The sequence below is a fragment of the Oncorhynchus clarkii genome, chromosome 2 (assembly GCF_045791955.1).
Source record: "Oncorhynchus clarkii lewisi isolate Uvic-CL-2024 chromosome 2, UVic_Ocla_1.0, whole genome shotgun sequence".
In the NCBI taxonomy this organism is placed as follows: Eukaryota; Metazoa; Chordata; class Actinopteri; order Salmoniformes; family Salmonidae; genus Oncorhynchus; species Oncorhynchus clarkii.
In genome coordinates, this window is record NC_092148.1 from 92,849,294 (window position 1) to 92,866,176 (window position 16,883).

At 39.3% G+C, this 16,883-nt stretch overlaps 2 protein-coding genes across 7 annotated transcripts in view; one reads left to right on the top strand and one right to left on the bottom strand.

The window, feature by feature from the left end:
• The window catches only part of LOC139376441 (galactokinase 2), an 11,695-nt gene extending 11,497 nt beyond the window's left edge, over positions 1 to 198 (bottom strand). The window contains exon 1 of the mRNA XM_071119049.1: positions 1 to 198. This exon is cut by the window's left edge and continues 264 nt beyond it. The gene's annotated coding sequence lies outside the window, so the exon portion shown is untranslated.
• On the top strand, positions 173 to 15,834 carry LOC139376417 (COP9 signalosome complex subunit 2-like). 6 transcript variants are annotated; one of them, XM_071118991.1, is made up of 13 exons: positions 173 to 317; positions 693 to 806; positions 2,345 to 2,422; positions 2,619 to 2,744; positions 3,406 to 3,495; positions 3,683 to 3,817; positions 6,104 to 6,278; positions 13,640 to 13,818; positions 14,144 to 14,196; positions 14,347 to 14,444; positions 14,630 to 14,712; positions 14,817 to 14,875; positions 14,997 to 15,834. In XM_071118991.1, exons 1-13 carry the CDS (start codon positions 249 to 251, stop codon positions 15,139 to 15,141), a joined length of 1,404 nt encoding a protein of 467 aa, XP_070975092.1. In that variant the 5' UTR covers positions 173 to 248; the 3' UTR covers positions 15,142 to 15,834. The 6 variants fall into 6 exon arrangements, with proteins under 6 accessions (XP_070975092.1, XP_070975100.1, XP_070975129.1 ...); XM_071118999.1 differs by having other exon boundaries at positions 3,683 to 3,805; XM_071119028.1 differs by having other exon boundaries at positions 3,683 to 3,760.
• Positions 15,835 to 16,883: the final 1,049 nt, after the last annotated feature.

Here is a 16,883-nt window from a genome sequence, read left to right on the forward strand (position 1 = left end):
CTCAAACGCTTTCTGTTAAACAAAGTAACTGTTTCTAGATCAGCTGTAAACACATTCATTGTAACAAAACGTAACAATACGGAAGAGTAGGAAAAGGGACCAGTTCAAAGGAATCACGATTCCCTCTCATGTTCACGCTGCGCAGCAAGGCATTCACGGCGGATGACGTAGAAGCGCTAGTATCTTTGCTGCGACGGTCTGCTGCCACTAGCAAGGGTGCTATCGATCTAGCTAGCTTCGTAGTAAAGATGTCTGATATGGAAGATGACTTCATGTGCGATGATGAAGAGGATTATGATCTGGTAAACTCCTCAGAAGTAAATATATATATGGATATTGTCGCTGATTACCATATACAACGTGTTTAGCTAGCTAGCTAATCAGCGTAAACATTCCATGTTGCACTCCACTTAGTAGCTAGCTAGCTAGCAGCTGAACTAGCTGTTGATGGTTCTCCCATCATTGACAGCTAACTGTTAGCTAGTTAGCCAGCTATGTCTCTAATGATTTGTTCAGTTACTATTGCAAGTTTCAACTAATTCTTGTTAAACCTTTTGCACCGTTAAATGATCCAGCTGTTTGCTTCACAAATCACCAAAACAAACACATATCATGAGCTAGCTAGCTAGCTGAATATCAATAGTGGGTGTTGATCTTGTAAACTGCAGTGATGATGAATTGTGTGATTTCAGGAGTACTCAGAGGACAGCAACTCTGAGCCCAATGTTGATTTAGAGAATCAATACTACAATTCAAAGGCCCTGAAGGAGGATGACCCCAAAGCAGCTCTCATCAGCTTCCAGAAGGTTAGTTATCACACACACACATCACATACACACACATCACACACATCACACATACACATACACTCACATCACACATACACATACACACACATACACATACACACACATCACATACACACACATCACACATACACACACATCACACATACACACACATCACACATACACACACATCACACATACACACACATCACACATACACATACACACACATACACACACATCACACATACACACACATCACACATACACACACATCACACATACACATACACACACATACACACACATCACACATACACACACATCACACATAACACATCACACATACACACACATCACACATCACACATACACACACACACACATCACATACACACACATCACACATACACACACATCACACATACACACACATCACACATACACACACATCACACATACACATACACACACATCACACATACACACACATCACACATACACACACATCACACATACACATACACACACATCACACATACACACACATCACACATACACATCACACATACACACACATCACACATACACATACACACACATCACACATACACACACATCACACATACACACACATCACATACACACACATCACACATACACACACATCACACATACACACACATCACACATACACACACATCACACATACACACACATCACATACACATACACACACATCACACATACACACACATCACACATACACACACATCACACATACATACACACACATCACACATCACACATACACACACACACACACATCACATACACACACATCACACACACATCACACATACACACACATCACACATACACACACATCACACATACACACACATCACACATACACATACACACACATCACACATACACACACATCACACATACACATCACACATACACACACATCACACATACACACATACACATACACACACATCACACATACACACACATCACACATACACACACATCACATACACACACATCACACATACACACACATCACACATACACATACACACACATCACACATACACACACATCACACATACACACACATCACACATCACACATCACACATACACACACATCACACATACACATACACACACATACACACACATCACACATACACACACATCACACATACACACACATCACACATACACACACATCACACATACACACACATCACACATCACACACACATCACACATCACACATACACACACATCACACATACACACACATCACACATACACACACATCACATACACACACATCACACATACACACACATCACACATACACACATCACAGCAGGCTGGTGAGGGGAGGGCGGCTCATAATAATGGCTGGGATGGAGTCGTATCAAACCATGTATTTGTAATGATACCATTCTGGCCATTACTCTGAGCCTGTCCTCTCCAATTAAGGTGCCAGCAGCCACTTGTGGCGATCCTTTTATTAAATGCATCTTTCCCCAGGTCTTAGAGCTGGAGGGTGAGAAAGGAGAATGGGGTTTCAAGGCCTTGAAACAGATGATTAAGATTAACTTCAAACTGGTAAGCAGCAGACATGACAGTAAATATGCTGTAGCATATATATATATATATTCAATATTTAGAAAATATATTCTTCATTGTGCTAAATATTTGACCATATTTGTTCATGTTTTGTAAAGAACTGCTACCATCCCGTACTGCCTAAATTAGCACTTGACACAATGACATATATATTTTTTTGTCTTTTTCCCTCCAGACAAATTTCCCTGAAATGATGAACAGGTACAAGCAGCTGTTGACATACATCCGGAGTGCAGTTACCAGAAACTATTCTGAAAAATCCATCAATTCCATCCTTGATTATATCTCGACGTCAAAGCAGGTAATGTTGTGTGACATTTAAGAACAAACAATGGCGCACAGAATCAAGCATAAATCTGAGCTGTTTTGAATGATGGAAAAGTGGGTTGGTTCTCAATACCCTGATTTTAAAGCTAGTCCTGGACGTATATGCATGCACAATTGAGAATCTCCTGAATGTGGGGCTCCCGGGTGGCGCAGAAGTCTAAGGCACTGCATCGCAGTGCTAGCTGTGCCACAGAGAATCTGGGTTTGAGCCCAGCTGGCCGCGAACGGGAGGTCGATGGGGCGACGCACAATTGGCCCAGCGTCATCCGGGTTAGGGAGGGTTTGGCCGGCAGGGATATCCTTGTCTCATCGCGCAGTAGCGACTCCTGTGGCGGGCCGGGCGCAGTGCACACTGACCAGGTCGCTAGGTGCACAGTGATTCCTCCGCCACATTGGTGCGGGCTGGCTTCCGGGTTGGATGTGTATTGGATGTGTCAAGAAGCAGTGCGGCTCGGTTGGGTTGTGTTTCGGAGGACGCATGGCTCTCGACCTCCCGAGTCCGTATGGGAGTTGCAGCGATGAGACAAGACTGTAACTACCAATTGGAAGCCATGAAATTTGGGGTAAAAAAAAAGAAAAGAGAGAATCTCCTGACTGTACAGAGGGTTCTACTTGACTTCTTTGTTTATTTTCAGATGGACTTGCTGCAAGAGTTTTATGAAACAACGTTGGATGCATTAAAGGATGCCAAAAACGACCGCCTTTGGTTTAAAACCAACACTAAAGTAGGCTTGATTTTAAAACTAAAACTGTTCATACAATGTCATTGATTTCATCCACAATATCATATATTTTTTTTTAATGCAAATATTAAAACATATTATGTGGCATATAGTTTTTATGGAGACGCTGAGGTTGATACTGTAAAGTAATTTAGTTTAATTCCTCACTCCTCCTTGTCCTATGCTTTAGCTTGGGAAGTTGTACCTGGAGAGAGAAGAGTATGGTAAGCTTCAGAAGATCCTGAGGCAGCTGCACCAGTCCTGTCAGGTGAAGAAACACTCCTCATCAATGCAATCAGAGGTTTTCACAGAGGTCTTTACAGAGGTTTTACCACCAAATCTAATTCAGCATTATAACATCGTAATGAAAACATTCTTGTGTGTTCTTAGTGACAATAGATCATTGGAATCATATTGTACGATTGTAGCCTGGTCTGAGATCTGTTTGTACTGTTTGGACAACTCCTATGGCCGTTGTCATGACCACAGGAGGCAAGAGAAAACAAACAGACCTGACGCTGGGCTAGTATGATTGTGGAATCATTCTGGAAATCTAGAATGCCCTGTTCGTCCTCAAGTGTCTGTGTGAAATTATCTCTCAAGTATTTGTCCCATGTTCTGTCTTGGTGTATAGAGGGATGATTAGTAGTTGTTCCATGTTCTGTCTTGGTGTATAGAGGGATGATTATATTTGTCCCATGTTCTGTCTTGGTGTATAGATGGATGATTTGTATTTGTCCCATGTTCTGTCTTGGTGTATAGAGGGATGATTAGTATTTGTCCCATGTTCTGTCTTGGTGTATAGAGGGATGATTAGTAGTTGTCCCATGTTCTGTCTTGGTGTATAGACGGATGATTAGTATTTGTCCCATGTTCTGTCTTGGTGTATAGATGGATGATTTGTATTTGTCCCATGTTCTGTCTTGGTGTATAGAGGGATGATTAGTAGTTGTTCCATGTTCTGTCTTGGTGTATAGAGGGATGATTAGTAGTTGTCCCATGTTCTGTCTTGGTGTATAGACGGATGATTAGTATTTGTCCCATGTTCTGTCTTGGTGTATAGACGGATGATTAGTAGTTGTCCCATGTTCTGTCTTGGTGTATAGACGGATGATTAGTAGTTGTGCCATGTTCTGTCTTGGTGTATAGACGGATGATTAGTAGTTGTCCCATGTTCTGTCTTGGTGTATAGAGGGATGATTAGTAGTTGTCCCATGTTCTGTCTTGGTGTATAGACAGATGATTAGTAGTTGTCCCATGTTCTGTCTTGGTGTATAGAGGGATGATTAGTAGTTGTCCCATGTTCTGTCTTGGTGTATAGAGGGATGATTAGTATTTGTCCCATGTTCTGTCTTGGTGTATAGACGGATGATTAGTAGTTGTCCCATGTTCTGTCTTGGTGTATAGACGGATGATTAGTGTTTGTCCCATGTTCTGTCTTGGTGTATAGACGGATGATTAGTAGTTGTCCCATGTTCTGTCTTGGTGTATAGACGGATGATTAGTAGTTGTCCCATGTTCTGTCTTGGTGTATAGACGGATGATTAGTAGTTGTCCCATGTTCTGTCTTGGTGTATAGAGGGATGATTAGTATTTGTCCCATGTTCTGTCTTGGTGTATAGATGGATGATTAGTATTTGTCCCATGTTCTGTCTTGGTGTATAGAGGGATGATTAGTATTTGTCCCATGTTCTGTCTTGGTGTATAGATGGATGATTAGTATTTGTCCCATGTTCTGTCTTGGTGTATAGAGGGAGGATTAGTATTTGTCCCATGTTCTGTCTTGGTGTATAGATGGATGATTAGTATTTATCCCATGTTCTTTCTTGGTGTATAGACGGATGATTAGTATTTGTCCCATGTTCTGTCTTGGTGTATAGACGGATGATTAGTATTTATCCCATGTTCTTTCTTGGTGTATAGACGGATGATTAGTATTTGTCCCATGTTCTGTCTTGGTGTATAGATGGATGATTAGTATTTATCCCATGTTCTTTCTTGGTGTATAGACGGATGATTAGTATTTGTCCCATGTTCTGCCTTGGTGTATAGACGGATGATTAGTAGTTGACCCATGTTCTGTCTTGGTGTATAGACGGATGATTAGTATTTGTCCCATGTTCTGTCTTGGTGTATAGATGGATGATTTGTATTTGTCCCATGTTCTGTCTTGGTGTATAGAGGGATGATTAGTAGTTGTTCCATGTTCTGTCTTGGTGTATAGAGGGATGATTAGTAGTTGTCCCATGTTCTGTCTTGGTGTATAGACGGATGATTAGTATTTGTCCCATGTTCTGTCTTGGTGTATAGACGGATGATTAGTAGTTGTCCCATGTTCTGTCTTGGTGTATAGACGGATGATTAGTAGTTGTGCCATGTTCTGTCTTGGTGTATAGACGGATGATTAGTAGTTGTCCCATGTTCTGTCTTGGTGTATAGAGGGATGATTAGTAGTTGTCCCATGTTCTGTCTTGGTGTATAGACAGATGATTAGTAGTTGTCCCATGTTCTGTCTTGGTGTATAGAGGGATGATTAGTATTTGTCCCATGTTCTGTCTTGGTGTATAGACGGATGATTAGTAGTTGTCCCATGTTCTGTCTTGGTGTATAGACGGATGACGGTGAGGATGACCTGAAGAAAGGCACCCAGCTCTTGGAGATCTATGCTCTGGAGATCCAGATGTATACGGCCCAGAAGAACAACAAGAAGCTGAAGGCGCTGTATGAACAGTCTCTACACATCAAGTCTGCCATCCCTCACCCTCTCATCATGGGAGTCATCAGAGGTAGACACATCTCTACCTACACCTTAACTATATATCCACGTCTCTACCTACACCTTAACTATATAACCACATCTCTACCTACACCTTAACTATATAACTATATAACCACATCTCTACCTACACCTTAACTATATAACCACATCTCTACCTACACCTTAACTATATAACCACATCTCCCCCTACACCTTAACTATATAACCACATCTCTACCTACACCTTAACTATATAACCACATCTCCCCCTACACCTTAACTATATAACCACATCTCTACCTACACCTTAACTATATAACCACATCTCTACCTACACTTTAACTATATAACCACATCTCTACCAACACCTTAACTATATAACTATATAACCACATCTCTACCTACACCTTAACTATATAACCACGTCTCTACCTACACCTTAACTATATAACCACGTCTCTACCTACACCTTAACTATATAACCACGTCTCTACCTACACCTTAACTATATAACTATATAACCACGTCTCTACCTACACCCTAACTATATAACCACATCTCTACCTACACCTTAACTATATAACCACATCTCTACCTACACCTTAACTATATAACTATATAACCACGTCTCTACCTACACCTTAACTACATAACCACGTCTCTACCTACACCTTAACTATATAACCACGTCTCTACCTACACCTTAACTATATAACCACATCTCTACCTACACCTTAACTATATAACCACGTCTCTACCTACACCTTAACTATATAACTATATAACCACATCTCTACCTACACCTTAACTATATAACCACATCTCTACCTACACCTACACCTTAACTATATAACCACATCTCTACCTACACCTTAACTATATAACTATATAACCACATCTCTACCTACACCTTAACTATATAACTATATAACCAAATCTCTACCTACACCTTAACTATATAACCACGTCTCTACCTACACCTTAACTATATAACCACGTCTCTACCTACACCTTAACTATATAACCACATCTCTACCTACACCTTAACTATATAACCACATCTCTACCTACACCTTAACTATATAACCACATCTCTACCAACACCTTAACTATATAACTATATAACAACATCTCTACCTACACCTTAACTATATAACTATATAACCACGTCTCTACCTACACCTTAACTATATAACTATATAACCACATCTCTACCTACACCTTAACTATATAACCACATCTCTACCTACACCTTAACTATATAACCGCATCTTTACCTACACCTTAACTATATAACCACATCTCTACCTACACCTTAACTATATAACCACATCTCTACCTACACCTTAACTATATAACCACATCTCTACCTACACCTTAACTATATAACCACATCTCTACCTACACCTTAACTATATAACCACATCTCTACCTACACCTTAACTATATAACTATATAACAACATCTCTACCTACACCTTAACTATATAACTATATAACCACGTCTCTACCTACACCTTAACTATATAACTATATAACCACATCTCTACCTACACCTTAACTATATAACTATATAACCACATCTCTACCTACACCTTAACTATATAACCACATCTCTACCTACACCTTAACTATATAACTATATAACCACGTCTCTACCTACACCTTAACTATATAACTATATAACCACATCTCTACCTACACCTTAACTATATAACCACATCTCTACCTACACCTTAACTATATAACCGCATCTTTACCTACACCTTAACTATATAACCACATCTCTACCTACACCTTAACTATATAACCACATCTCTACCTACACCATAACTATATAACCACATCTCCCCCTACACCTTAACTATATAACCATATAACCTAGACACATTCAAGGGCTCTTCCTCAAGGGTTTTCACTATTTTTCTGGCATCCTCTCTTCTCGTCTCTTTGTCAAAACCTTAACTACAGTGCCTTGCGAAAGTATTCGGGCCCCCTTGAACTTTGCGACCTTTTGCCACATTTCAGGCTTCAAACATAAAGATATAAAACTGTATTTTTTTGTGAAGAATCAACAGCAAGTGGGACACAATCATGAAGTGTAACGAAATTTATTGGATATTTCAAACTTTTTTAACAAATCAAAAACTGAAAAATTGGGCTTGCAAAATTATTCAGCCCCCTTAAGTTAATACTTTGTAGCGCCACCTTTTGCTGCGATTACAGCTGTAAGTCGCTTGGGGTATGTCTCTATCAGTTTTGCACATCGAGAGACTGACATTTTTTCCCATTCCTCCTTGCAAAACAGCTCGAGCTCAGTGAGGTTGGATGGAGAGCATTTGTGAACAGCAGTTTTCAGTTCTTTCCACAGATTCTCGATTGGATTCAGGTCTGGACTTTGACTTGGCCATTCTAACACCTGGATATGTTTATTTTTGAACCATTCCATTGTAGATTTTGCTTTATGTTTTGGATCATTGTCTTGTTGGAAGACAAATCTCCGTCCCAGTCTCAGGTCTTTTGCAGACTCCATCAGGTTTTCTTCCAGAATGGTCCTGTATTTGGCTCCATCCATCTTCCCATCAATTTTAACCATCTTCCCTGTCCCTGCTGAAGAAAAGCAGGCCCAAACCATGATGCTGCCACCACCATGTTTGACAGTGGGGATGGTGTGTTCAGCTGTGTTGCTTTTAACATAACATTTTGCATTGTTGCCAAAAAGTTCAATTTTGGTTTCATCTGACCAGAGCACCTTCTTCTACATGTTTGGTGTGTCTCCCAGGTGGCTTGTGGCAAACTTTAAACAACACTTTTTATGGATATCTTTAAGAAATGGCTTTCTTCTTGCCACTCTTCCATAAAGGCCAGATTTGTGCAATATACGACTGATTGTTGTCCTATGGACAGAGTCTCCCACCTCAGCTGTAGATCTCTGCAGTTCATCCAGAGTGATCATGGGCCTCTTGGCTGCATCTCTGATCAGTCTTCTCCTTGTATGAGCTGAAAGTTTAGAGGGACGGCCAGGTCTTGGTAGATTTACAGTGGTCTGATACTCCTTCCATTTCAATATTATTGCTTGCACAGTGCTCCTTGGGATGTTTAAAGCTTGGGAAATCTTTTTGTATCCAAATCCGGCTTTAAACTTCTTCACAACAGTATCTCGGACCTGCCTGGTGTGTTCCTTGTTCTTCATGATGCTCTCTGCGCTTTTAACGGACCTCTGAGACTATCACAGTGCAGGTGCATTTATACGGAGACTTGATTACACACAGGTGGATTGTATTTATCATCATTAGTCATTTAGGTCAAAATTGGATCATTCAGAGATCCTCACTGAACTTCTGGAGAGAGTTTGCTGCACTGAAAGTAAAGGGGCTGAATAATTTTGCACGCCCAATTTTTCAGTTTTTGATTTGTTAAAAAAGTTTGAAATATCCAATAAATGTCGTTCCACTTCATGATTGTGTCCCACTTGTTGTTGATTCTTCACAAAAAAATACAGTTTTATATTTTTATGTTTGAAACCTGAAATGTGGCAAAAGGTCGCAAAGTTCAAGGGGGCCGAATACTTTCGCAAGACACTGTAACCACGTCTCTACCTACACCTTAACTATATAACCACATCTCTACCTACACCTTAACTATATAACCACATCTCTACCTACACCTTAACTATATAACCACATCTCTACCTACACCTTAACTATATAACCACGTCTCTACCTACACCTTAACTATATAACCACATCTCTACCTACACCTTAACTATATAACCACATCTCTACCTACACCTTAACTATATAACCACATCTCTACCTACACCTTAACTATATAACCACATCTCTACCTACACCTTAACTATATAACCACATCTCTACCTACACCTTAACTATATAACCACATCTCTACCTACACCTTAACTATATAACCACATCTCTACCTACACCTTAACTATATAACCACATCTCTACCTACACCTTAACTATATAACTATATAACAACATCTCTACCTACACCTTAACTATATAACTATATAACCACGTCTCTACCTACACCTTAACTATATAACTATATAACCACATCTCTACCTACACCTTAACTATATAACTATATAACCACATCTCTACCTACACCTTAACTATATAACCACATCTCTACCTACACCTTAACTATATAACTATATAACCACGTCTCTACCTACACCTTAACTATATAACTATATAACCACATCTCTACCTACACCTTAACTATATAACCACATCTCTACCTACACCTTAACTATATAACCGCATCTTTACCTACACCTTAACTATATAACCACATCTCTACCTACACCTTAACTATATAACCACATCTCTACCTACACCATAACTATATAACCACATCTCCCCCTACACCTTAACTATATAACCATATAACCTAGACACATTCAAGGGCTCTTCCTCAAGGGTTTTCACTATTTTTCTGGCATCCTCTCTTCTCGTCTCTTTGTCAAAACCTTAACTACAGTGCCTTGCGAAAGTATTCGGGCCCCCTTGAACTTTGCGACCTTTTGCCACATTTCAGGCTTCAAACATAAAGATATAAAACTGTATTTTTTTGTGAAGAATCAACAGCAAGTGGGACACAATCATGAAGTGTAACGAAATTTATTGGATATTTCAAACTTTTTTAACAAATCAAAAACTGAAAAATTGGGCTTGCAAAATTATTCAGCCCCCTTAAGTTAATACTTTGTAGCGCCACCTTTTGCTGCGATTACAGCTGTAAGTCGCTTGGGGTATGTCTCTATCAGTTTTGCACATCGAGAGACTGACATTTTTTCCCATTCCTCCTTGCAAAACAGCTCGAGCTCAGTGAGGTTGGATGGAGAGCATTTGTGAACAGCAGTTTTCAGTTCTTTCCACAGATTCTCGATTGGATTCAGGTCTGGACTTTGACTTGGCCATTCTAACACCTGGATATGTTTATTTTTGAACCATTCCATTGTAGATTTTGCTTTATGTTTTGGATCATTGTCTTGTTGGAAGACAAATCTCCGTCCCAGTCTCAGGTCTTTTGCAGACTCCATCAGGTTTTCTTCCAGAATGGTCCTGTATTTGGCTCCATCCATCTTCCCATCAATTTTAACCATCTTCCCTGTCCCTGCTGAAGAAAAGCAGGCCCAAACCATGATGCTGCCACCACCATGTTTGACAGTGGGGATGGTGTGTTCAGCTGTGTTGCTTTTAACATAACATTTTGCATTGTTGCCAAAAAGTTCAATTTTGGTTTCATCTGACCAGAGCACCTTCTTCTACATGTTTGGTGTGTCTCCCAGGTGGCTTGTGGCAAACTTTAAACAACACTTTTTATGGATATCTTTAAGAAATGGCTTTCTTCTTGCCACTCTTCCATAAAGGCCAGATTTGTGCAATATACGACTGATTGTTGTCCTATGGACAGAGTCTCCCACCTCAGCTGTAGATCTCTGCAGTTCATCCAGAGTGATCATGGGCCTCTTGGCTGCATCTCTGATCAGTCTTCTCCTTGTATGAGCTGAAAGTTTAGAGGGACGGCCAGGTCTTGGTAGATTTACAGTGGTCTGATACTCCTTCCATTTCAATATTATTGCTTGCACAGTGCTCCTTGGGATGTTTAAAGCTTGGGAAATCTTTTTGTATCCAAATCCGGCTTTAAACTTCTTCACAACAGTATCTCGGACCTGCCTGGTGTGTTCCTTGTTCTTCATGATGCTCTCTGCGCTTTTAACGGACCTCTGAGACTATCACAGTGCAGGTGCATTTATACGGAGACTTGATTACACACAGGTGGATTGTATTTATCATCATTAGTCATTTAGGTCAAAATTGGATCATTCAGAGATCCTCACTGAACTTCTGGAGAGAGTTTGCTGCACTGAAAGTAAAGGGGCTGAATAATTTTGCACGCCCAATTTTTCAGTTTTTGATTTGTTAAAAAAGTTTGAAATATCCAATAAATGTCGTTCCACTTCATGATTGTGTCCCACTTGTTGTTGATTCTTCACAAAAAAATACAGTTTTATATTTTTATGTTTGAAACCTGAAATGTGGCAAAAGGTCGCAAAGTTCAAGGGGGCCGAATACTTTCGCAAGACACTGTAACCACGTCTCTACCTACACCTTAACTATATAACTATATAACCACATCTCTACCTACACCTTAACTATATAACCACATCTCTACCTACACCTTAACTATATAACCACATCTCTACCTACACCTTAACTATATAACCACGTCTCTACCTACACCTTAACTATATAACCACATCTCTACCTACACCTTAACTATATAACCACATCTCTACCTACACCTTAACTATATAACCACATCTCTACCTACACCTTAACTATATAACCACATCTCTACCTACACCTTAACTATATAACCACATCTCTACCTACACCTTAACTATATAACCACATCTCTACCTACACCTTAACTATATAACTATATAACCACATCTCTACCTACACCTTAACTATATAACTATATAACCACATCTCTACCTACACCTTAACTATATAACCACATCTCTACCTACACCTTAACTATATAACCACATCTCTACCTACACCTTAACTATATAACCACATCTCTACCTACACCTTAACTATATAACCACATCTCTACCTACACCTTAACTATATAACCACGTCTCTACCTACACCTTAACTATATAACCACATCTCTACCTACACCTTAACTATATAACCACATCTCTACCTACACCTTAACTATATAACCACATCTCTACCTACACCTTAACTATATAACCACATCTCTACCTACACCTTAACTATATAACCACATCTCTACCTACACCTTAACTATATAACCACATCTCTACCTACACCTTAACTATATAACCACGTCTCTACCTACACCTTAACTATATAACCACATCTCTACCTACACCTTAACTATATAACCACATCTCTACCTACACCTTAACTATATAACCACATCTCTACCTACACCTTAACTATATAACCACATCTCTACCTACACCTTAACTATATAACCACATCTCTACCTACACCTTAACTATATAACCACATCTCTACCTACACCTTAACTATATAACCACATCTCTACCTACACCTTAACTATATAACCACATCTCCCCCTACACCTTAACTATATAACCATATAACCTAGACACATTCAAGGGCTCTTCCTCAAGGGTTTTCACTATTTTTCTGGCATCCTCTCTCCTCGTCTCTTTGTCAAAACGTATTGGAGAAGAAGATCCTAGGTCCCTCCTCTGTGACCTAGTCCTCCAATGGATTTTAAGTAGGAGACGAGTACAGAGGATCCTTTATCAGGACCATGTTGTCCAGTCTCTTGTTTTTGTTTTCTCCAGAGTGTGGAGGTAAAATGCATTTGAGAGAAGGGGAGTTTGAGAAGGCTCACACAGACTTCTTCGAGGCGTTTAAGAACTACGATGAATCAGGAAGTCCTCGACGAACCACCTGTCTGAAGTACCTGGTGTTGGCCAACATGCTGATGAAGTCTGGAATCAACCCCTTTGACTCACAGGAGGTATGAAAGGTCTCATTAGTGATAAGAGATTCATCTCTTAGGGATGGTTCCCCAGACTCCGATTGAATTATTATTATTTATTTATAAATAAAAAATATTTTTTTAAAACGAGTCCTGGAATAACTTTTTCAATGAAGGTGGGAAATGTGGTTTTATGGATTAATCTCTATAGTACAGACTTTTTAGAGTTTGCTTTTGTAAAGATGTCCTAAACATATTGTATAAAGGAGCCTATCGCGGGTTCCTATTTTAGTGAACAGTTTAGTGGTACAGTTTGCATCGTGTTGGAGTATCTTTACTCACGCTGGCATTTGATTCCTCTTAGGCTAAACCCTATAAAAATGATCCAGACATCCTTGCAATGACTAACCTGGTCAGGTAATACTGCATCTCATTCACTATTACAATAAAACTTTTCTTGGAAGTGGTTTTTTTTGGTTGTTGCTTTGGCTGTTTGTCTACACATGGTCTGCTACACAAACGGTTTGATTATTGAATGCAAACTGATGTTTAAACTCCCCCCTCCAGTTCCTACCAGAACAATGACATCACAGAGTTTGAGAAGATCCTGAAGACCAATCACAGTAACATAATGGATGATCCGTTCATAAGAGAACACATAGAAGGTATGGTCTAGACGTCCCTTTCAGACTGATTCGTTAATGTTTACTTCATTAGTAAGTTAGTAAGCATGCTTTTTTTTTTTAACAAGTTATAAATCAGTATACCTGGAGGCAGGGCAAGTGTTTATATGAAAGTTTCTTCTATTTAATAATTGATTTTTCTTGATTTTTTTTTTTTTGTCTTTCAGAGTTATTACGAAACATAAGAACGCAAGTGCTTATCAAATTAATCAAGCCTTACACGAGAATACACATACCATTTATTTCCAAGGTAAGATCTCTTGCATTTAATTTTATTTTGAATTTAAAAAATATATATTTTCTCTACATTTTTAAGTTTTTATATATTTTTACTTTTTTTTTTGTCTCCTTCAGGAATTAAACATCTATGTCTGCGACGTGGAAAGCCTGCTAGTTCAGTGCATTCTAGACGGGTAAATTGCATGTTGATGATATCATGATTATTGTAGAACTTTTAAATGCACCATAAGTTATTAAAAAAAAAAAAATGAATTTACCATAATTTGACCTTCTATTTCTTCCGATACCTGTCAGCACGATCAACGGCCGCATCGACCAAGTCAACCAACTGTTGGAGCTGGATCACCAGAAGAGGAACGGAGCCCGATACATGGCTTTAGATAAATGGACGAATCAGCTGAATACTCTCAACCAGGCCATCGTCAGCAAACTGGCCTAATCAGTAGTGTAACTGAAAAAGTTACTAATTCGATGTTGAGGGGGGGGGGTGTATATCAACATGAGTAGTGAGTTAACCCAATTCGCCTCATTTACCATAGCAGTAAGCTTCCTTTTCAAGATGACAGTAATAGATTGATGATCTCCACAGCTTCCAATATCTAACTTACAGTCACTTCCTGTTATGTGACAGATTATTTAACGGTAGAAGTCAGAGGTGCCAGTTGCCCAGCTTGTGTTTCTTGGCCTAGGGCCACTCTACTGGTCACAGATTAATAGTCCTGAACTAAGGAGCAAGCTCAATGACAGTTTTTTTTTTTTTTTTTTTTTTTTTTGTGAGGTCAAACTCATCTTAATCTGTGGGAAACCGGTCCCTAGTGTCCCAAAACCAACAGAGAGAAGACTGTAAAAATCAATTTCCTATCGTGAAACATGTCCGCTCTACCACAGTATTGCCCCCTTCTAATGAAATATGAATACGCAAATGTATTGAAGCATTAATGATGGTGAGCAGTGAGAAGGTTTCATGTCAAAATCAAATTTTTTCTGCAAGATGTCCAGTGATCGCTGTACAGTCTTTCATAAAAGGGAGCTCCAGATTTCATGTGGTACATTGTTGTGACACTGTTCAAAACACATTTTATCTTTTGTTTTGTTACTGAAATAAAAAAAGGTAATTTTTGCTTCACTCTAACTTTTAGTTATTTTTATTTATTTATTTATTTATTTTACAAATCATGTGGAGCCAGCCGGTGACTGATCTGTCAGCAACAACCAGGGCTGTAATGGTGACGTGGGCATATCCTAATTTTGCCAAAAATGTCCCAAGCCCGTCGAAGGGAAAGTATTCAGACCCCTTCACTTTCTTCACAGTTTGTTACGTTACAGCCTTATTCTAAAATTGTTTTTTTTTTTTTTAAATGAACTCCTCAATCTACACACAATACCCCATAATAACAGATTTGTATAATTATTTTTTAGAATTTAAAAAAAATATATATTAATTGCAATATCACATTTACATATGTATTCAGACCCATTACTCAGTACTTTGTTGAAGCAACTTTGTCAGTGATTACAGCCTCGAGTCTTCTTTGGTATGACGCTACAAGCTTGGGACACCTGTAGTCCAGGTGCGACACAACTAGGGCCTGTAGGACCTGCCTTGTTGATAGTGTTGTTAAGAAGGTAGAAACTAGGGCCTGTAGGACCTGCCTTGTTGATAGTGTTGTTAAGAAGGTAGAAACTAGGGCCTGTAGGACCTGCCTTGTTGATAGTGTTGTTAAGAAGGTAGAAACTAGGGCCTGTAGGACCTGCCTTGTTGATAGTGTTGTTAAGAAGGTAGAAACTAGGGCCTGTAGGACCTGCCTTGTTGACAGTGTTGTTAAGAAGGTAGAAACTAGGACCTGTAGGACCTGTCTTGTTGATAGTGTTGTTAAGAAGGTAGAAACTAGGGCCTGTAGGACCTGCCTTGTTGATAGTGTTGTTAAGAAGGTAGAAACTAGGGCCTGTAGGACCTGCCTTGTTGACAGTGTTGTTAAGAAGGTAGAAACTAGGGCCTGTAGGACCTGCCTTGTTGACAGTGTTGTTAAGAAGGTAGAGCATCACTTTATTATAGACAGACTTCTCCCCATCTAAATACTGTCAAATCGATATATTTTGACCATGACAATTTACAGTCCAGGGTTACACCAAGCAGGTTTAGTCACCTCAACTTGCTCAATTTCCACATTATTCATAATG